The sequence below is a fragment of the Gouania willdenowi genome, chromosome 9 (assembly GCF_900634775.1).
Source record: "Gouania willdenowi chromosome 9, fGouWil2.1, whole genome shotgun sequence".
NCBI lineage: Eukaryota > Metazoa > Chordata > Actinopteri > Blenniiformes > Gobiesocidae > Gouania > Gouania willdenowi.
Window position 1 is genome coordinate 30,629,399 of NC_041052.1, and position 18,268 is coordinate 30,647,666.

General features: G+C 41.0%; 2 protein-coding genes across 8 annotated transcripts in view; one reads left to right on the forward strand and one right to left on the reverse strand.

Moving 5' to 3' along the window:
- LOC114469549 (actin filament-associated protein 1) overlaps nt 1-6,969 on the reverse strand; it is a 14,708-nt gene extending 7,739 nt beyond the window's left edge. For 2 of the 7 annotated variants that reach the window (XM_028457144.1, XM_028457142.1), the window contains exons 1-6: nt 5,785-5,918; nt 3,158-3,292; nt 2,997-3,077; nt 2,791-2,852; nt 2,251-2,356; nt 1,931-2,151 (exon numbers count right to left, since the gene is read on the reverse strand). In XM_028457144.1, the coding sequence (XP_028312945.1) occupies nt 1,931-2,151; nt 2,251-2,356; nt 2,791-2,852; nt 2,997-3,077; nt 3,158-3,292; nt 5,785-5,842 (663 nt within the window). In that variant the 5' untranslated portion in view covers nt 5,843-5,918. Of the gene's footprint in view, nt 1-1,930; nt 2,152-2,250; nt 2,357-2,790; nt 2,853-2,996; nt 3,078-3,157; nt 3,293-5,012; nt 5,129-5,223; nt 5,271-5,784; nt 5,919-6,820 lie in introns of those variants that run through there. The other 5 variants (XM_028457148.1, XM_028457146.1, XM_028457143.1 and 2 more) reach the window with 5 other exon arrangements.
- LOC114469551 (ras-related protein Rab-14-like) lies at nt 6,910-17,910 on the forward strand. The gene is made up of 8 exons (XM_028457150.1): nt 6,910-7,026; nt 8,302-8,360; nt 10,188-10,241; nt 10,349-10,526; nt 10,608-10,674; nt 13,986-14,073; nt 15,759-15,789; nt 16,203-17,910. Exons 2-8 carry the CDS (start codon nt 8,309-8,311, stop codon nt 16,378-16,380), a joined length of 648 nt encoding a protein of 215 aa, XP_028312951.1. The 5' UTR covers nt 6,910-7,026; nt 8,302-8,308; the 3' UTR covers nt 16,381-17,910.
- The last annotated feature ends 358 nt before the right edge of the window (nt 17,911-18,268 follow it).

Here is an 18,268-nt window from a genome sequence, read left to right on the forward strand (position 1 = left end):
CATGAGAGGAAGGAAGTGTTAATGCCATCGGCCAATCAGCATCGAGTCCTAAATGCGTGGATGACTTTTGAGCTTTTTAATTGGCTTATATTGCAAGCGCTACTATGGCAACTGTTGTGATTGACAGATGACAGTCCACAGAGCTCACATTTTTAAGCAAAATGTGCTGCTGCTTTCCGGGTCTTTTCTGTCAGCGGCAACAGATGCTCAATTTCTTAATAAACGAGAGTTTCTGAAAAACCAGGACCAATCAATGGTTTGGGGGAAATCGACCGGGACACAGGACGGAACTCTGAAAACGGGGACTGTCCCGGGTAAATTGGGACCTCTGGTCACCCTATCTAAATCAGATCTACAAAGTCAGACCTGACCCGGCCCGAGGCCCACCGAATACAACCTCAACCTCTCACAGCCACTACTGAGAGCACCAAGCAGATTTCTCTTTAATCCTGAACCAATTGCTGCCGACACTATTCACATTAATGTGTTCACATGTAGAATGATCTGAGGTGAGTTTCTTTAATAACTCAGCTATATTTACTCGTCACTTGTTCTACATCCAACTAACATAACATGAAAAGCAGCTGTATGTGATGCTACAGATGCTATGTAGAGGATTACTGTTGCAGTAAAGCATGTGCTAACACTGCTGTAACACATACTCTACACATACTGTATGTGACACACATGCAGTTTCTTTACATCATTTATTCATGTACCAAAGGACTGCCATCCATTCACCTCCTCACCATCCATTTGTGCATATTTCCTGCGTTAATCTAAACACATCACCTGACCGTTCATTTAGTCCAACCAGTCTGTGTTAAAAAGAAATAAATAAGCCAAATATCTGCACCTCTATTACACAATCACAGTGGAGCACTGTCCACTCGGGAGCCCGTTTTTAAAAAGTTCAGTTTTCAAGCACCAAAATGCTGTGAACGGAAGGACAAAAACGCAACAAAACCTTTGCATTTTCACGAGAAAACGTAATCATGTAAAAAGTCTGTGATAGCCTTTGAAATTTTGTCTAAAATCACAGTCCTTTCATCCAAGACAATTGGTCTCTGACCTCATCTGTAAAGTTTAAAGTCCTTGTAAAGCAAAATCAGCCGTTTTCTTCTAAACACATTAAATAAGTCATAAATGTGTTTCTTAAAACAAGTAAAACGCCATTTAACCATTTTTAATTTAATTGTGGAGCTAGGATTCACAAACTGTGTTTCAAATTTCTGTGTTCAGGATTTAATGGGCGGGTCAGAAATCAGGGATGCGTTACGTAACGGAACCATCATTAGCATAAACCCATCCCTGCTGCTGAAGCACACCAAACCGCTGGTGCCACATTTTCCATGAAATGAGCACTTTTTTTGCACTGCTATTGCGTGTTTCGCCTCTAGCGGGCGCAGTTCTGATGGAGCGATGCACATTTTCAGACTCTGGTGGAGCAGACCTATCCGCTGATACCTTGTTTGGCCTGATCTGAGCACTTATTATGGAAAACCAATTGGAGAAGCACTATTGACGCTGGAGCTGCTTTCAAACTGCTCTCTCCCTTAGACACAGTATACGGAGGTGGCGCATTTCCCATGAGTGGGCTTGGTTCCAGCGCCTCTAACCGACACGCCCCCTGCGTTTTTCCCTGATTTTGAGACCTAGTTTTATATATATTTTACATACTTTTTATTATTTTCAAATTTGGCTCAGTGGTCCATGACACATGTTTCTGTGGTGTGAAAAACTCATAACACAATTTTTTTCTGCTTTACAAGGACTTTAAACTTTAAGTCGAGTGTTCACGTTTTCAAATCCCATTCAAAATAATTCATTCCTAATCAGTAAGTGAAGGTTCCAGCTCTAACGATGTTAATGAGTCTAATTCTCTGTGGGAGGAGTTTAAAGTGTGTGGGTGTCACTTCCTGTGCCTCACCAGCAGGCTGTGGTCCCTGATGATGAACAGCTGCTTGGTCCACTGCCCGAGCCAGCGCCGCCGCCACAGGTAGCCGCACAGCCGCCACTCGGGGGTGGGCCTTAGGCAGGGCTGTGAAGCGCTCCATTGGATGTAGTGAGCTCTGTCCTTCACAGGCTCCGTCCCTTCATCCTCGTCCTCTCCATACGATTCGTAGTGGCTGCTGTCAGTCTCCGCCCTCACTGAGGGAAGGGGCGGAGTCAGGACACTATTTATTTGGTGTTGTGCATGTGTGTGTTTATTGTGTGTCTGTGTTTGGGGCAGTAACACAACACAGGTACCTGTGGGCGGAGACAGGACGTCAGTTGACATGTAAGGCTCCGCCTCCTCGTAGGTGTCTTCATCATTGCCAAGACAACTGGAAGGAAGGGGCGGGACTACAGGGCCCTGAAACAGATGTTAGACTGTCAGTCTCACATACACACACACACACACACTCTCTGTGTGTGTGTGTGTGTCTCATGCAGACAATGTAATCTGGGATGGCAGTGATTACTGTCCTGTGTAAACACTGTGCGTGTGCATGTGTGTGTGTGATGCTGAGTTGAATTCTGCATGCTTGCTCGGTAACCATGGCAATGCGCTCCACCAATGAAATTCTCATTTCCACCTCTGGGTTCTACCAAACAATGGCTAACACTGTTGCCATGGAAACACAAGTATAACCGTGATTGTGTTTGATTAAATTCACGAAGATGTTACAGAATTGGTTTTAGTTTTTCTTTTCAGATGTTTTATTTTGGTAGCGAAAGGTTTTTACAAAGTTTTTTTTCTAACTGTCCTTTTACTTTGGAATGTTGGGATGTAAAATGCCCAATCACCTCATTCCTCGGCCGTGCAGTGTCCTGATCTGAGCCGAGCTCCGTGGGGATGAGGACGTCTTCTGAACAGAACCAGCAACACGGATCAATAATTAATACACAACCATGGATCAATATATAATACATGTGCCTAAATACATGCAACACAATCATAAATTCTGTTAAATTGTAGCTTTAATACTTTGTAATGATTAATAAATAAATACCTGTCTCAGGTGTTTCTGTTTGCTCGTTGCTTGGAAATGATGATGATTGACAGCTCATGATCATGTACTCAGCATCCTCCACTGGAAACACACAAGACAGTGTTTAAGTGTGTGTGTGTGTGTGTGTGTGTGTGTGTGTGTGTGTGTGTGTGTGTGTGTACCTGCTGCCTCCACACTCTGCAGTCTCAGCAGCATCTCACTGACAGACTTCTTCTGACTCTGAGCGATGTAACTCAGGTTCTCTGAGTCCAGGACCAACAGGAAGTTCTGCAGGTCATACAGCAGTTTCTCCAGCACTGAGGAGGGGACGGATCCAAACAGGTTAAAAGAACACATCTAAAACACATTGAACATGTCTGTGACTGTGGGAGGAAATCAGTCAGAGCATTTAGAGAGAAACAGAGCTTAACAGGAAGTGCAGGCCTTCAGAATTAAAGCAGGACTTTCCAGGCAAGCTTATCTCCACTCAGTCACAGTTTAACCACACACACACACAGAAGCAAATAAACCAATTATAAATCTGTTGAAAAGCAGAATAATACAAGTTATAACAAAGTCCAGCTTAAAGAACCTGAGGAACCTGACCTGTTACTGATGAGTGGACCTGTCAGTTGTGTGTTATTCTGATGTAATGAGACAGTCGGTGACCTCACCTGCTCTGATTGACCTTCAAACGACCTTCATGTGCGATGCTGATAATGTTTAACAAAACACGCTCACACAAAGAGCACTTCACCCATCGGTGTACGACTTTAACCTGTCATTGTTTTACCTGGTGACACTGATGTCATTCAGTGTTTGTTCACATGAATCATCACATCACAATAAAAGCACAACTTCAGATGAAGCGACACAATCAGTCACAACATAAAACGATCACCAGTCTAACCGTAACACACACAGTCACGAGCACTCAGCTCGTCAGAAACTACAGTCACACGATAGCATGGTCACCAGTGGAACCATTACACCAGTGGTTCCTAACCTTTTTCTTGTCGTGACCGCATTTTTACAGTATATTACAAATTTCAAGTGACCCCAGACACTTCTTTTTTTAATCTAAAATTAGTTTTTTGATCATGTTTGTTATACAGTTGTTTGAGATTATGTGTGGTGTTTTCATTTGAAAAAGAATAATAATTATTTAAGCTCTTTGAACTTTCTGCCGATCCCTGCGCTCTATTTCTGTGATATTGTATATTGTTTTTTTTAAATTATGGAACATAAATAAATGATAAATGAAAAAATAAAGTTTTTAAAAATTCAAAATTCAAAACTATAATTTAAATCTGATTTTTTTTTTTTTTAATGTAGGCAGTGGCTATCCGTACAGTTGTCAGCTCCCCTATTTGGCCAGTTTAGGTTGCGTGACTAAGACTAAACCTTACCCTAAACCTAACCATAACCATAACCTTAGCCCGAATATGCTACGTACGTGTACTTCGGTAACTGTACCAATAGCACCAGGGGTTGTCCGTATGGCAACCATACAAATAGACACTTTCTTAAATGTATTATACGGTACTTGACATTTCAGGTGACCCCATTTTATTTCCAGGCAACCCCAGGGTTGAAAAACGCTGCATAGGCCTTAGTGATCAGCAGAAGCCAAACTGACAACTTTCTAATCACACAAACTGACTTTTTTTTTTACATTTATAAACATTTGTAGGCATGTAGACATTTTATTTTGAAGCACTTTGAGATTTTCAAATGTAAAGTGTGACGTAACTTAGTCATAAATTATGTCTTATTATTTTTTATATAAAACACCACAAATGGTAGATTTGATCCACCACACACAGACAGTGTTTACCAAATATAGTGAAATAAGGATCTGACTGTGTGAGGTTACTTGAGATGTCAGGACGCTGTGTGATGACAGAAATGTTCGGTTTCTGCTCTGGAAACATTAAAGACGCAAAGATAAATCTGTTCAACTAAACAGACGATTACTGAGGTCTCATGGGAGGAAGAGAGGGACAGACGGGTGTTTCCGCCTGTCGCTGCACTTACAGCTCTTATCCAAAGATCCCTGTGGCCCTCAGGAAAACAGAGGAGGTGTATAGAAACACACGGTCGTGGTTTAGTTAGTGACAGGTGATGCTACCTGAGCAGAGGCAGTTTGTCTGCTGATAGAGGAAAACAAACACGCTGAACACTCTTTTAATGACAAATATTTTTGAAATAATAAGTAATGTTTGCTTTAAGATGTTAAAGTCCTCACCACAAGCCAACCAGGTAGGTCCATATTTGAAATGGACACCAGTTTAACTGTAACACCATAAAATAAATCATTTAACCAAGTTGGAAAGAAAAGGCAGACATGGACAACTGGCGGCCCTGGGGCATCATGCAGCCCTCTATCTTTGGATGGACCCCACAGTAGATGAACAAAATCACTCCAAAAACACACAAAACAACAGCAAAAAGTGAGAGGAAAATAAACAAAATAAAGACAAAAACCCATGAAACAATATTAAAACCACACAAAATGAGAGAGAAATATACAAAATCAACACATGTTGATCATGTGACACTCAGATTAAACACAATCACATTTTGTGGTTTCCACAAACCTTCTATTTTTTCCAGTGGAATAAATTGGGCTAAATCACATTTTAAATCCAACACAGACGGACAGGAACAAACTGGACTCTGTGTCTTTTGTTAAAGTGTTAGAATAAATAATTGAAAAGAAGTTAGGACAGTTTTTAGTGGCTCGTGATCATTAAATATCTTTAAATTATTAGTAAAGCAGAAAGTGGTTAATTCTCAGAGTTCCTACCTTTATGTTTGTCCATGTCTGTCCTGTGTGTGCAGCAGACTCTCTCTCTCTCACTCATACACACACTATCTCTCTCACACACACGCACACACACACGCGGGCAGGGCCACGGGAGACCTTTCTGTTATTTCCTCCTTTATCTTGTAAATAGGGGTGGGATGGTAGACAGTAACGATACAATATTAAGGACGATACTGGAAAAAAATGTCTGTTGTAAAAATAAGCATGTTTTATTTGACTTTGACTCTGGACAAACTTACAGACTTACTCTGGGTACAACGTTTTCATCTCAGCAGGAATAGAAAACATTAAAAAGACCAATGTTTTCTATTTAAAGAACAAAAAGTGTCTCTGCAAAAAGAACAGAAAAACATACACTGACTGTTCATGTCTGTCTAAAATTATATCTATATTAGCATGGTTACATTTTCTGGCAGTACATATCACCCAGGCAGGCATCAGAGAAGGGCGAAGAGGTGGGTGGGAGCGGCTGTGTGTGTCTCTGCTTGTGTATTGGTTTAGGATACAAGGAGCGGGGTCAATTAGCATATGTGCGAAACATTTAAGTTCAACATTTAGATTTAGATTTAACATTTAACATTTAGATTTAACATTTAGATATAAGATTAAGCATCTAGATATGATATATAACATTTTGATTTAACAGATATTATTTAGATTTAGATTTAAACATTTAGATTTAATATTTAGATTTAAACATTTAGATTTAGATTTAACATTCAGACTTAGATTCAACATTTAGATATAACATATAGCATTTAGATTTAAATATTTAGATTTAATGCTTTTTTTGAACCTCTATATATGCGGTTAAATGTAGGAAAATGTGCTAAATATGAGAAAAGTGAGATAAATAATGAAAATGTGTTAGCTACAACTTTTATACTAATTTTTTACACTTGGCACCCCATTGTATTTCTAATAAAGAACATGTATTAGACAACATTCAACAACAGTTTTGGATTTCTATTTTTGTTGTTGTTTCAATATAAATAAAAATATACACAATATTTACATGTATTTTGTTTCCAAACATCTGTCTTCGGTCACTTCCGTGTTCGGTGTCAGTGAAACCCTCAGTCATCGCGATATTTTGTAATTTCTCGCAGAAGGAAAAGAATCATTTTTCCGTGAGCTAGCAGGCTACCAGCTAGTTGAGTGAACTGACCTTTAACTAAGGTTAACCAGGTGAACAGCAGAGGCCAACGGCTCACATTGACGGTGAGTCCTCGGAGGTCTCGGCCCGATCCGTCTCTCCGGGTTTTTATCTTTTGTTTTGATAAAAGAAGCTTCCGGTCAGAGGTGTTAGCCGTTAGCTCTGAAGCTAACTGTGTTCTGGTGATGGAGATCAGCTGAGAAGACCGCACCCCGAGACACCGGGACAGGAACACGGACTCGGTCCTAGTTTCCTGTCCCTTAGACCTGTTTCACCTTCCTTTCTGTCCTCGGTCTTTGCTGCCTGGTACCTGTTTCTGGTCCTAGTCCCCGGTCTTCGTCCCCAGTGCAGTGGTTCTCAACCTTTTCAGCCCGCGACCCCGAAAATAAAGGTTCCCCCACCGGGGACCCCCACTGTAGCTGAAGGTGGTTGAACACAGACATGAACATTGAAGAACAGACATGTGGAAACAGGTCCATCTATGAGGGGGGTTAAGGAGAGAGCTTTGTGGGGCCCATCCATAAAGTCAGCAAAATGATGGTCCATTGTTCTATGAATCTGTTCTAACCACATTTATTTATTTATCTGAATAATATCAACTGTTATCCAGGAAGTTTAGGATTATTTGGTCCATAGTATATAGTCATCTTAAAGATGTAAATCCTTTTTTAATCAGACATGAAATGGGTTAGAAGTGACCAAATATAATGAAACAGGATTTGGTTAAAAGTTGTACATTAGGGTGGCCAAAAACTGAGAGAAAAAGCAGTAAACATTTTTTAATAAGGGTTCAAAGTGTCAATATTGGAACAATTATTTTAAACTGGCAAATAATGGGCATGGAAAAATGTGAATGTGGTTAAATTGGCAAAAAAAAGTATGAAATATGATGAAAAGAGTTTAAAAGTGGCAATAATGGGTCAATGTATGTGACATTTGGCAGTGAAAGTGTTGGAAATGGTTAATAAGTGCTGAAAATGTCTTGAAAGTGGAAAAAAAATGTGCAGAAAAGGCCTTGAAATTTGAGGGACAAATGGCAAAATAAGAAGTAATGTAGCAAAAATGTATTAAAGGAAGCAAAAATATGAAAAAGTGATGAAAATAGGTCAGAATATGGAAATCAGAACCCCATTTGGGGGTTGGGAACCCCTGCCTCTATAGTTCTTGTCCTCGGTCTTCATCTCTCTGGTCCTGGTCCCATTTTTCCGGTCCATGTCACTTAATGATCCCTGGTTTAGGTTCCTTGTATCCGATCTTTGCTCCTGGTCCTTGTTTTGTCCCCGGCTTTAGTCCCCGTCTTTAGGTCCTGGCCCCTCTAATCCAAACTGTGTCTCCTGTAGGACCAACATGACGGCAGCACCGTACAACTACTCCTACATCTTCAAATACATCATCATCGGTGAGTGACGACGGTGTCCTGCAGCAGCTCAAAGTAAACATCGAACCATCAACGCCGCACTGGGACATGACAACGAGAAGACCCACAGACACAACATGACGACCCACAGACAGAACAGCACATGCACGCACACACACACAGATCTATCACTGTTAATGCGTTCATCATGTTATTAATTACACTCCCAGGCCCTAGTAGAAACCACTATAAACCAGTGTTCACCACTATAAACCATTATAACCAGTATAAACCAGTATACAGACAGAGAGTTTGGACAAATGACTGAATAGCACATTATTTATAATAGGGAAGCCTGAGATGGGTAGATGTAGAGCTGTATATAGAGAGAGAGAGAGGCGACAATGGAAGTTCGAAATGCTTGACCGTCATGTGATTCATGTAGACTCAAATTGTTTCCGGAAGTTATTAGATATGCTGATAATAATAATAATAATATCCAATATGATTATTTAAACATCTTACCATTTTAAAGTGCATCACAAACTGTCTAATCCGCACTAGCTTCATTGCGCTGCAATAGTAAAGTGATCACTTCCGGGAGCGATTGTGAGGCTCCATGAACCGCCATTGCTTTAAAAAAAAAAAAATGAACCATTGGAGTGAACGGAGTTGTCATCACTCTCTTTCTAAACGGCTCTGGGTAGGTGTAGGTGTATCAGGGTTCTCACCAGGCATTTTTCACAACATAGGGGGATTGCGTGGCGCAAGAGCGAGCACCACCGGTGCAGAACATTTTGAAATATATAACTCCCTGAGGGATAAATTTAGTTCAGTAAACCTAAAGTTGTTTTTTTTAATCTTTGTTCCAGGCTTACTTTGATATTGAAAGTTATTTATTGAATTGGTGAAGGTGATGATGTAGTTAGTTACTTAAGCTTGGTATAGGTTCTCCACTAATAAACACTCACAGACAATTTAGAGACAAGAAAAAAACATTTTATTCAAAAGACTAATTCAAAGATGTGCATTTCAAATTAAAATGAGGGACCTGCAGTAATGTTAGAACAAACAGACACGCACACACACATGGAGGACACACACAGTAGAGTTTTATAGTCTGACCACAATGGAGCCAATGTCTCTTTAAGCCGTATTCAACCCGTATTCACATCCGTGCGCGTGCATGTAGAATGATTCGTTGTGAGTTAGAAACATGATGAGCAGCTTCATGTGCGCTGCATCTTGTTGATGTGGAGGGTTCACACAGGCAGCATCGGGGGCAGCTAAGTGTCAGCAGCGGTCCTCAGGTAAAGACGGGAGCATCCGAGCAAAAATTGCCTGTATTAAATAGATGGTGCGGTTGATGTTTGTGTTTCTTGGTTCTGCGGATTAAAAAAAAGAACTCGTGCACAGCTGGAAGTTCATTTTGTGTCCAAGTGTGCAACAATTATTACAACGGTACCGATTAAAAAAGGAAAAAAACAACAGTAAATCCCCCCTACGGAGTGTAGGGGGCACCATCACTCTATAAGGGGGGCAAATTACAACGTGTCGTCTCAAGTCCCATCAGTTGGTGGCGGTAATACACCAAATGCTGTTTGCCAACCACGAATACAAATCCACAGAAGAAGAAGAAGAAACGCATTGACAATCCTTTACCAAGTCAGGTCCCAGCTTCACTGCTGTTCTTATCAAACTGGTGACCAGCTAACACTCAGACTCAGTCACCAGTTAACACCATCACCAGCTGTTTTAGACCACCACTGCAGCGTCACACAGAGTTACTGTATGTTACGTGATGTCAATTGTCTTGGGGATTTGAACCTGTGACTAACCTTTGCTCTGTGTTTTTGTGTGTGTGTGTAGGTGATATGGGAGTGGGAAAGTCCTGCCTGCTGCATCAGTTCACAGAGAAGAAGTGTAAGTCTGCTCTCCCTGTGTGTGTGTGGTCAATCTAAAATAACTGTGTGTGTGTGTGTGCATGTGTGTGCGTGTGCGTGCGTGCGTGCGTGCGTGTGTCCCCTCAGTCATGGCCGACTGCCCTCACACCATCGGGGTGGAGTTTGGCACCAGGATCATGGAGGTTGGGGGTCAGAAGGTGAAGCTGCAGATTTGGGACACGGCAGGTCAGGAGCGCTTCAGGGCCGTCACCAGGTCATACTATCGGGGGGCCGCTGGGGCCCTGATGGTCTACGACATCACCAGGTACCAGCTTAGATTAGAGAGCAGAGCAGCGCTACCGTGAGGTTGGAGGACTGATGCGTGCGCGCGTGTGTGTGTGTGCAGGAGGAGCACCTACAACCATCTGAGCAGCTGGTTAACGGATGCGAGGAACCTGACCAATCCAAACACGGTGAGTGATTGTATTTACGTGGACACGATGAAGTCCCCACAGCGTCGTTTGTCACGCTGATGCTATGTCACACCGCTAAATATTTGACACTAAAGGTGTAACGATTCGTTTTTTAAAAAAAAAAATTATTTTAACTTCGTTTTTATTTCAGCCGACACAGTACAGTACGAAAATGTAGAGTTTCTCTACTACATAGCCATATTTTAATCTATAAGCTTCAGGTAAAATGAAAATAAAAACAAAGAAGCAACATAGTATAGCAACCCAAGAGGTTAAACCAGAAAATATAACAAAACAATAAAATGTTAGCAATGGACAATATTGTAGTTAGTCTTTAAGACTCATATCATTTTGACCACTGTATTTACCACTGTATTTTGATAACATATATAAATTCCCTATGGAGTCTTATATATTAGGGTGCAAGGCTAAACAAAAATCATAAGTACCAATGACAAACAACAAAAACAGTAGAAACAAAAGGAAGTACACCACAGATCTTCTCCATCCACAACTCAGACACATGGTGCATAGTCAGTTTCCAGGAGTGCAGGTACAGTACACGGTGCAAACACTCATGACATCAGAGGAGGCATTACCAACTACAGCTGAAAAACAGGCAGAGCCGGTCTCCATCTCGCAATAAAAATGTCTTTCTGGAGTCTTAATAAGAATGTAATTTCCTCCATATGATAGATGTCTTGGACTTTTTGAACCCCGATATCATAAGTAGGGGGTCCGGTTTCAACCACCTTACAGTTACACACTTGAAGGCTGATGTGAGCAATTATATTACAACGATTTGTTTTAACTACAATTTGATTTGAATCATGATTCATTGTTGCTGATTCATTTCATGGATGATGTTAGTTAATTTAGAACAATTTGATCTGAATAATAATGTAACCACTGTGAGTGAAATAAATCCCTGCATACTGGACAGTGCAGGTGAGCTTTACTAGATTCCTGTTTGTTGTAAGGAAATCGTCTATAAATTAATTATGGACATAAACAAGTAAACAACATTTAATGTCAAATGTATTCGCATTTTATTTGAATAAAGTCCAACCAAAACTACAGTTGAAATCAACAGGATGTTCAGTTTTCTGCTCTCATTTTCGATACTCAATACGTTTTAATAATAAAAATATATATTAGGTTTATCTAACTTTACTGCTTGTTTTTATTCATCAAAATAATACAATATTAATATCAATAATAATCTGTTCAGGTTAAATGAACAGTGGTTGAACCTGATACTTTTCCTTTTAACATGATGGTTATTATGAGGATTCTGCAGAGCTAATGCTAACAAGCTAACGCTACTGGTGGTCGACACAGTGAGCGACTCCTTCAGAATATCTCTCTGTTTTAAAGCCACACACTGGATCCCAAAGGTGGTCGCATTCATTTTTTTCTTGCCGGCTTCTCCTCCTTGTTATGTTTTGGCGATGACGTCACAGACAGTAACGTCGTCATTATTAAAAGAGCTTTTAAAACACATCCATGTAAAGTCTGCTGTGCTTAAATCCAATCCAGTTATTTCCTTGTATCAATACAATCGATTACTTTTTCAAACCATTTTAGATAGATATGTGTCATCAGGAAGGACAACTTGCTGAGCACGGATTGATTTAGTTGGATCGTAGGTCCATCTCACATCGTCTTATTTTCTGAGTCTGTTTATTCGACAAATTGTTTCATGTTCACAGGAAAGCTTATTATAGTTAAATAAAACTAAGATAAAACATAAAAACGAGTGTTTAAAAACAGTGATAACTAACTGAAACTGTATTGTATTTAATTTTGTAGTATTAACTACATTAGCGTTGAACATATTTAAAGGCACACCGCAGACTTTGTGACCTAAAGAGTTGATCCGTATGAGTTATTTTAAATGATTCCTTAGGCCAATATACAGCGCTTGACAGTATCAATGCTCCGAGCGGGGCTTCCCTCTTGAAATACCAACCATGTAAGTTTGGAGAGACGGACTGTCTTTGGGCAGGTTATGTTTAAGGTTTTTGCTAGTATTTTTCCGCCTGTTCGAGTCCTGATCATGGCCGAGGTAAGCAAAAAGTTTAAAACTGCTTCTGAGGAGGCTAAAAACATGCCGCCGAGACCTGGCCCCTTCCGCCCAGTGCAGGACATTGCCCTTCGCAAGCCAGGTTGCCCGTTTCCCGGATCCCCGAGGCCAGGGAGTAGAGGGGGAGCGCCACCGACGCGGTGAGGAGGGCCGAGTGCCAGGCCTCTAGCGGTGGGAGAGGATGGCGGTGGCCCAGCCCCGCTTTGCACCCCAGCCGGACCAATCCAGCCCTTAGAACCAATCCTTATCCCGAAGTTACAGGTCAACTACTGTCTGCATTCACAATCAAAAGACGAAGGGAGGCTGGCCCGACTGTTTGTTGATTTTTGCGACAGTGCTGCGGCGCTTGTGGCCACTAGGGGCACTTCACGTGAAAGTTACAGGTCTAGTGCCCCTCGTGGCCAAAAGTTACAGTGTGCCTTTAAAAAAAAAAAATAAATTCTGTCCGATTAGGGCTGGGCGATATGGCCTTTTATAAATACCGCGATATTTTTAGGCCATGTCACGATACACGATATATATCTCGATATTTTGCATTACCCTTGAATTAACACTTTGATGCACAAAATCACACCAGTATGATGATTCTATATGTCTACATTAAAACATTCTTGATCATACTGCATTAATATATGCCAATTTTAAACTTTCATGCAAAAAAGGGGATATCACAACTAAGTCAAAGTTGACATAACTGTATTTATTAAACAGTGAGTGGCTCAAACATAAAATTGTCAACAGAAAGTGCACGTTCTGTGCAAAATTGTCACAGAGACATTTCAAAACAAGACATTAGTGCAGGATGCAACTCACATGGCATTTCAAAACACAAAATTAAAGTGCACTTTTTGTACATAATGCCACTACAATATTTTAAAACAAATACTGCCCTTTTGTGCATGTTGTCATTAAGATGACATTTCAAAAAAAAAAAAAAAAAAAAAAGTCCGCGAGTTTAACGGTATGGTCATTTTCAACACCGCACAGACTACAAGCTGCGATATATCGAGTATATTCGATATATCGCCCAGCCCTATGTCCAATAATATCGAATAGAAAAATTGTCAGAATATATATGTTCTGACAATTTTGAAAATTGCACTAGATTAATACCCCGATTTATAAAAAACTAAAGTAACACTAAAACTAATAAACTTGAAACTGAGTTTAATAATAAAAAGCTGTGAGCTGAGAGTTCCTTCGCTGATGTCTCTCTACCCTGCAGGTCATCATTCTGATCGGGAACAAAGCTGACCTAGAGGCTCAGAGAGATGTGACGTACGAGGAGGCCAAACAGTTTGCAGATGAGAACGGTGAGAGTTTTTGTGTATTAATTCATTTTGGCACTGAACTTTGTCATCTTTTCCAGTGTGTCCTAACCACTCGGTCTAGTGTACCATCCGAAGGACCGCTGTCCGTGCTAGCTGCTACATAGTTAGCATTGTGGTGGGAGACCGCCGCTGGAGGCTAGAAGAGCTCTGGTGATCCACAAACTCTTTCTTGCACAGTTTGCACACAACTGGGCTTGTAGTTTTCCATCCGGTGGGATTTATTTAAGGCCGGGCCACCTGACTCAAAAACGGCACTCACCTTGTTGTTGTTGTTCTTCTTCTTCTTCTTCTTGTGTACACTAGTTAAAATCAGTACTCCTCTGTTATTCGTGAATGAATCCGGCTGAAATTTGGTAGGTATTATCTATAGATGTGTATGTATCGTCGCTCAGAGCCCGATTTTCAATTTGGGGTCCCAAAAGAAAAAAAAAAACGAAAGTCAATTTCTCATTTATTTGCAAGTCAAATATTTCGAAGGTTGGCGGTGCCGAATCATTGGCACATACCAATTTATAAATGGGGCCCATTATCCTGTACGTGTCATGGGGACGCCAGGGGGACCCCGGGGGCCACATTCTTCAAATGACTACTCCTCTGTTAGTTCTCTTTAGATCAGAATACAGTTTGGTATGAATAGTTGTGATATATTGTTTCAAAGGTAATTCAACATAGATTATGGTTATGCCTCACACAATTTGATTTGGGGCGCGTAGTGGGCTTTTTTAGAGAATTTCCATTAAAGTTGTTTTCTCATTTATTTGTGAGTCAAATATTGCGACAGTTAGTGGTACTGAATTATAGGTCCCATTACTCCGTATGTGCCACGAGGGTGCCAGGGGGCCCCATTTTTTAAATGACTACTCCTCCGTTAATGCTTGTTGAGGTCTAGGATACCTTTTTGAAAAGGGGGGGGGGGGATATTCTGTAAGGAAACGTATTCCCTTCAAAATAAAAGCACATTATAGCTTCTTGTTTTTGACAAGAATATAAACCTCAAATCCAGTATTGTGCTAATTTTCACCCAACTCCAATTGTTCCAAGAACCCCAACAACATAGTATATATAAACACACCTGCTGCTGTAGCATCCATTTAAGACGATAGTCCATTATTTTGTCTGACCGCTGCGTTGCATTGGGTCACAAACATGTCAGATCATCCCATAAAAGCTATACAAGGCGGTATAACGGCTTCTAAAAATGGAACTAATTGTGGGTGTTCTTCTGTTCATCTATATACTGGATTATTTATATACTGAACGTAACGATATTAACTGTGATAATAACTGTAGTATCAACCTGCCTTTGCTATGTTTGTTTTACCCACCTGTAGTTTGAGAGGGAGGAGCTCACATTCCTATAGGGTAGGAGGAGCCTACATTGTCAGGAGGAGGAGTTTCCGCATTATGACGTCATAACGCGAGAAAAATCCAACTTGCCCCTTTGGAGCTGACTTTTTACAAAATGTAGAATAGCAAGGAAGGGTGGAAACAGAACTTTTTCAATTGTGGCCTTCTGAATGAGGCTGAAGGAATGTACTCTATTTTACTGTAGCAAAATTATTATAAAGTGAATTTTTCATGCTGCTGCCCCTTTAATGAAGACCATAGGGCTGTCCTCTGGTTGGAAACTGAGCCTTTTTAACCTGCACGTCTTGTTTTCCCCTCAGGTTTGCTGTTTTTGGAAGCTAGCGCTAAAACGTGAGTACAAACGCCTCCCACAGCGTCACTCAGAAGGTTACACAAGTGTGTTTACAGGAAGACACAAAGAGCAACACAACCAATGTTTCAACGTCTTCTGCTTGTGTTTGATTAGGTTAGTGTTGTTTATTTCAGCACATTAATGTAAAACTGATCCTGTATTTAATTCATTTGAATCTGTGGTCGATAACAGAGACAACATAGGCATTGTTTCCTATAAGCTCCGCCTTTTTAGACAAAATCACTCCAAAAACACGCAAAATGAAAACAAAACTACTCCAAAATAACACAATATCCACCAAAGAGTTACACAAAAGGTCATTCAATCAATGTGCTTGATGATTAAAAGGAATGATATATTGGTGTGTGTGTGTGTGTCAGTAGATCTGAGCATATTTCTGTCTCTCCCACAGAGGAGAGAACGTGGAGGAGGCGTTCTTGGAGGCCGCCAAGAGGATCTACCAGAACATCCAGGATGGGAGTCTGGACCTGAATGCCGCCGAGTCGGGAGTCCAGCACAAACCATCAGCGCCACAAGGAGGACGCCTGAACGCAGACAGCCAAGCGCCTAAAGAGGGCTGCAGCTGCTAACCAGACAGAAAGTCCTCAACGCTAGCGCCGTCCAAACGTCTGATCCACTCGGAAAGCAACAAAGGTTTCACATCTTTAACTTGGATCAATGATGGTTTAATGATTTGGATCCAAACGGGAACAGGATTCATCTAGACTTTGGTACAACACCAGTTCTAAGATCCAAGTCCTCAAACCTCCTCCTGATCCCATCCACGTCCTCGACACACTGGAACAGTTCCTGTCGTCACCCTGAAAAATCTTTTTAAAGTCGGATCAGTGGATGCTTTAAGAGTTGGATCCAAACCACAATAGGATTCATCTGTAAACACACAACGGCACGGAAAAAGAAACACATAAAAATGAGCCAAAAATTCACAAAATGAGTTGAAAAATATAGAAAATCAGCCACAAATACATAAAAAAGATTATAAAAATACACAAAATTCCAACAAAAACTCACCCAGATGTGGAACAGATTGATGTGCACAGGTTCAGGGAGCGCAGTGAGTCTGACATGATCTGCTCTGAATCTTGAGCAATGAAGCAGAACCTAAGCTCCTGCAGCGCTAACACACAGCTTACGAAGCGCTAACAGGCTTCAGGCTCAGAGGAGACTTCAGTAAACACACACGAGTCTTAAAGCAGTAACACAAACACGCGGCTGCAGCGTCTTCAGTCGGACCAATCAGGACACAGTTCCTTCACCTTCAGTTGAAGTATGAAGTGCGACGTCCATCCAGTTTGAGTGGAGCCTCCAATGTTTAAACAACACAGGGAGCTTTGGTCATCTCCGCTTATTTCCCATTTCACTATTAGGCCACACCCCCTTGACAGCAGGACGGTAGGAGTGGTCAGATGGATGTGTCGATGATGATGGACCACGTTCCAGGAGATCTTCAGGAAACGCTTCATCAGATTGTTTTGATCAAAACGGTTTCTCTGATTTGTTCAGAAGATGTTTAATAATCGGTGTCTCGGTTTAAACCGGTGTCCACGCTTCGCACACAGTCAGATCTATGATCCACCCTTCGGCCGTCTGCTGAAATTTGAAGAGCTTTAAAAACGCACATGTTTGGATGATAAACACAGAGCGCTGTGCGTGCTTCCAAAGGTGAATTTGTTTCTCTTTCATTCGGGACCAAAGATGAGGAAAATTTTCTGGAAATTGGCGTTCTGTCCTCGCCTTAAAACTCGCCTCGGCTGTGTGGTGTTGAAGAATGATTAGCATGCGTTTGCTTTCGCTAACAAAATAATCTAAAATTAATTCACTTTGCTTCAGAAACCTTTGATTTATTCAATGTTAACAAATCCTTGTAAAGACAAGAAGTCACTGATTCAAGGCTTTTATAGCTTTTAAACCCACTGCAGTGATTGGCCTGAAGGTTCTGCCGTTCTTTTAACTTTGACATCATGATTTCTTCTCATCTAGCTCACTCTGACGTCGCTCTTCGTTTGTGTGTGTGTGTGTTTTATATTCCTCATCCTAAGCAGGAGCGTTCGTACGACTGAATGTCTGATTCTCTGTAAATAAACGCACTGTAAATACTGTTGTGTTGTCAGGAGCATTCTTCCATTTATTCTCTTCCTCTCTGACAGTCCCAAAGTTAGTCTGTGTTTTATTCACATTTACTGGCGTTATCAGCCGTAGTCTTTGTCAGATATCTGATTATTCAGTAATCTGATCCTTTGTTAAAGATCTAGTTTCAGGAAACTACACAGCTTTACCATAAATGCTCTGAAGCTCCTCTGGTGTTAAATCAACCATCTAAGGATCAAAGTCCAGTTTCAGATCGTTCCTTTCCATCTGTCCTGCCAGCAGGGGCAGTTTTTCAGTGGATTCTAATGTTTTACATAAAGACTTCACATCACAAATGTTTTCACTAGAGAAAAGACGCCAAACCAACCG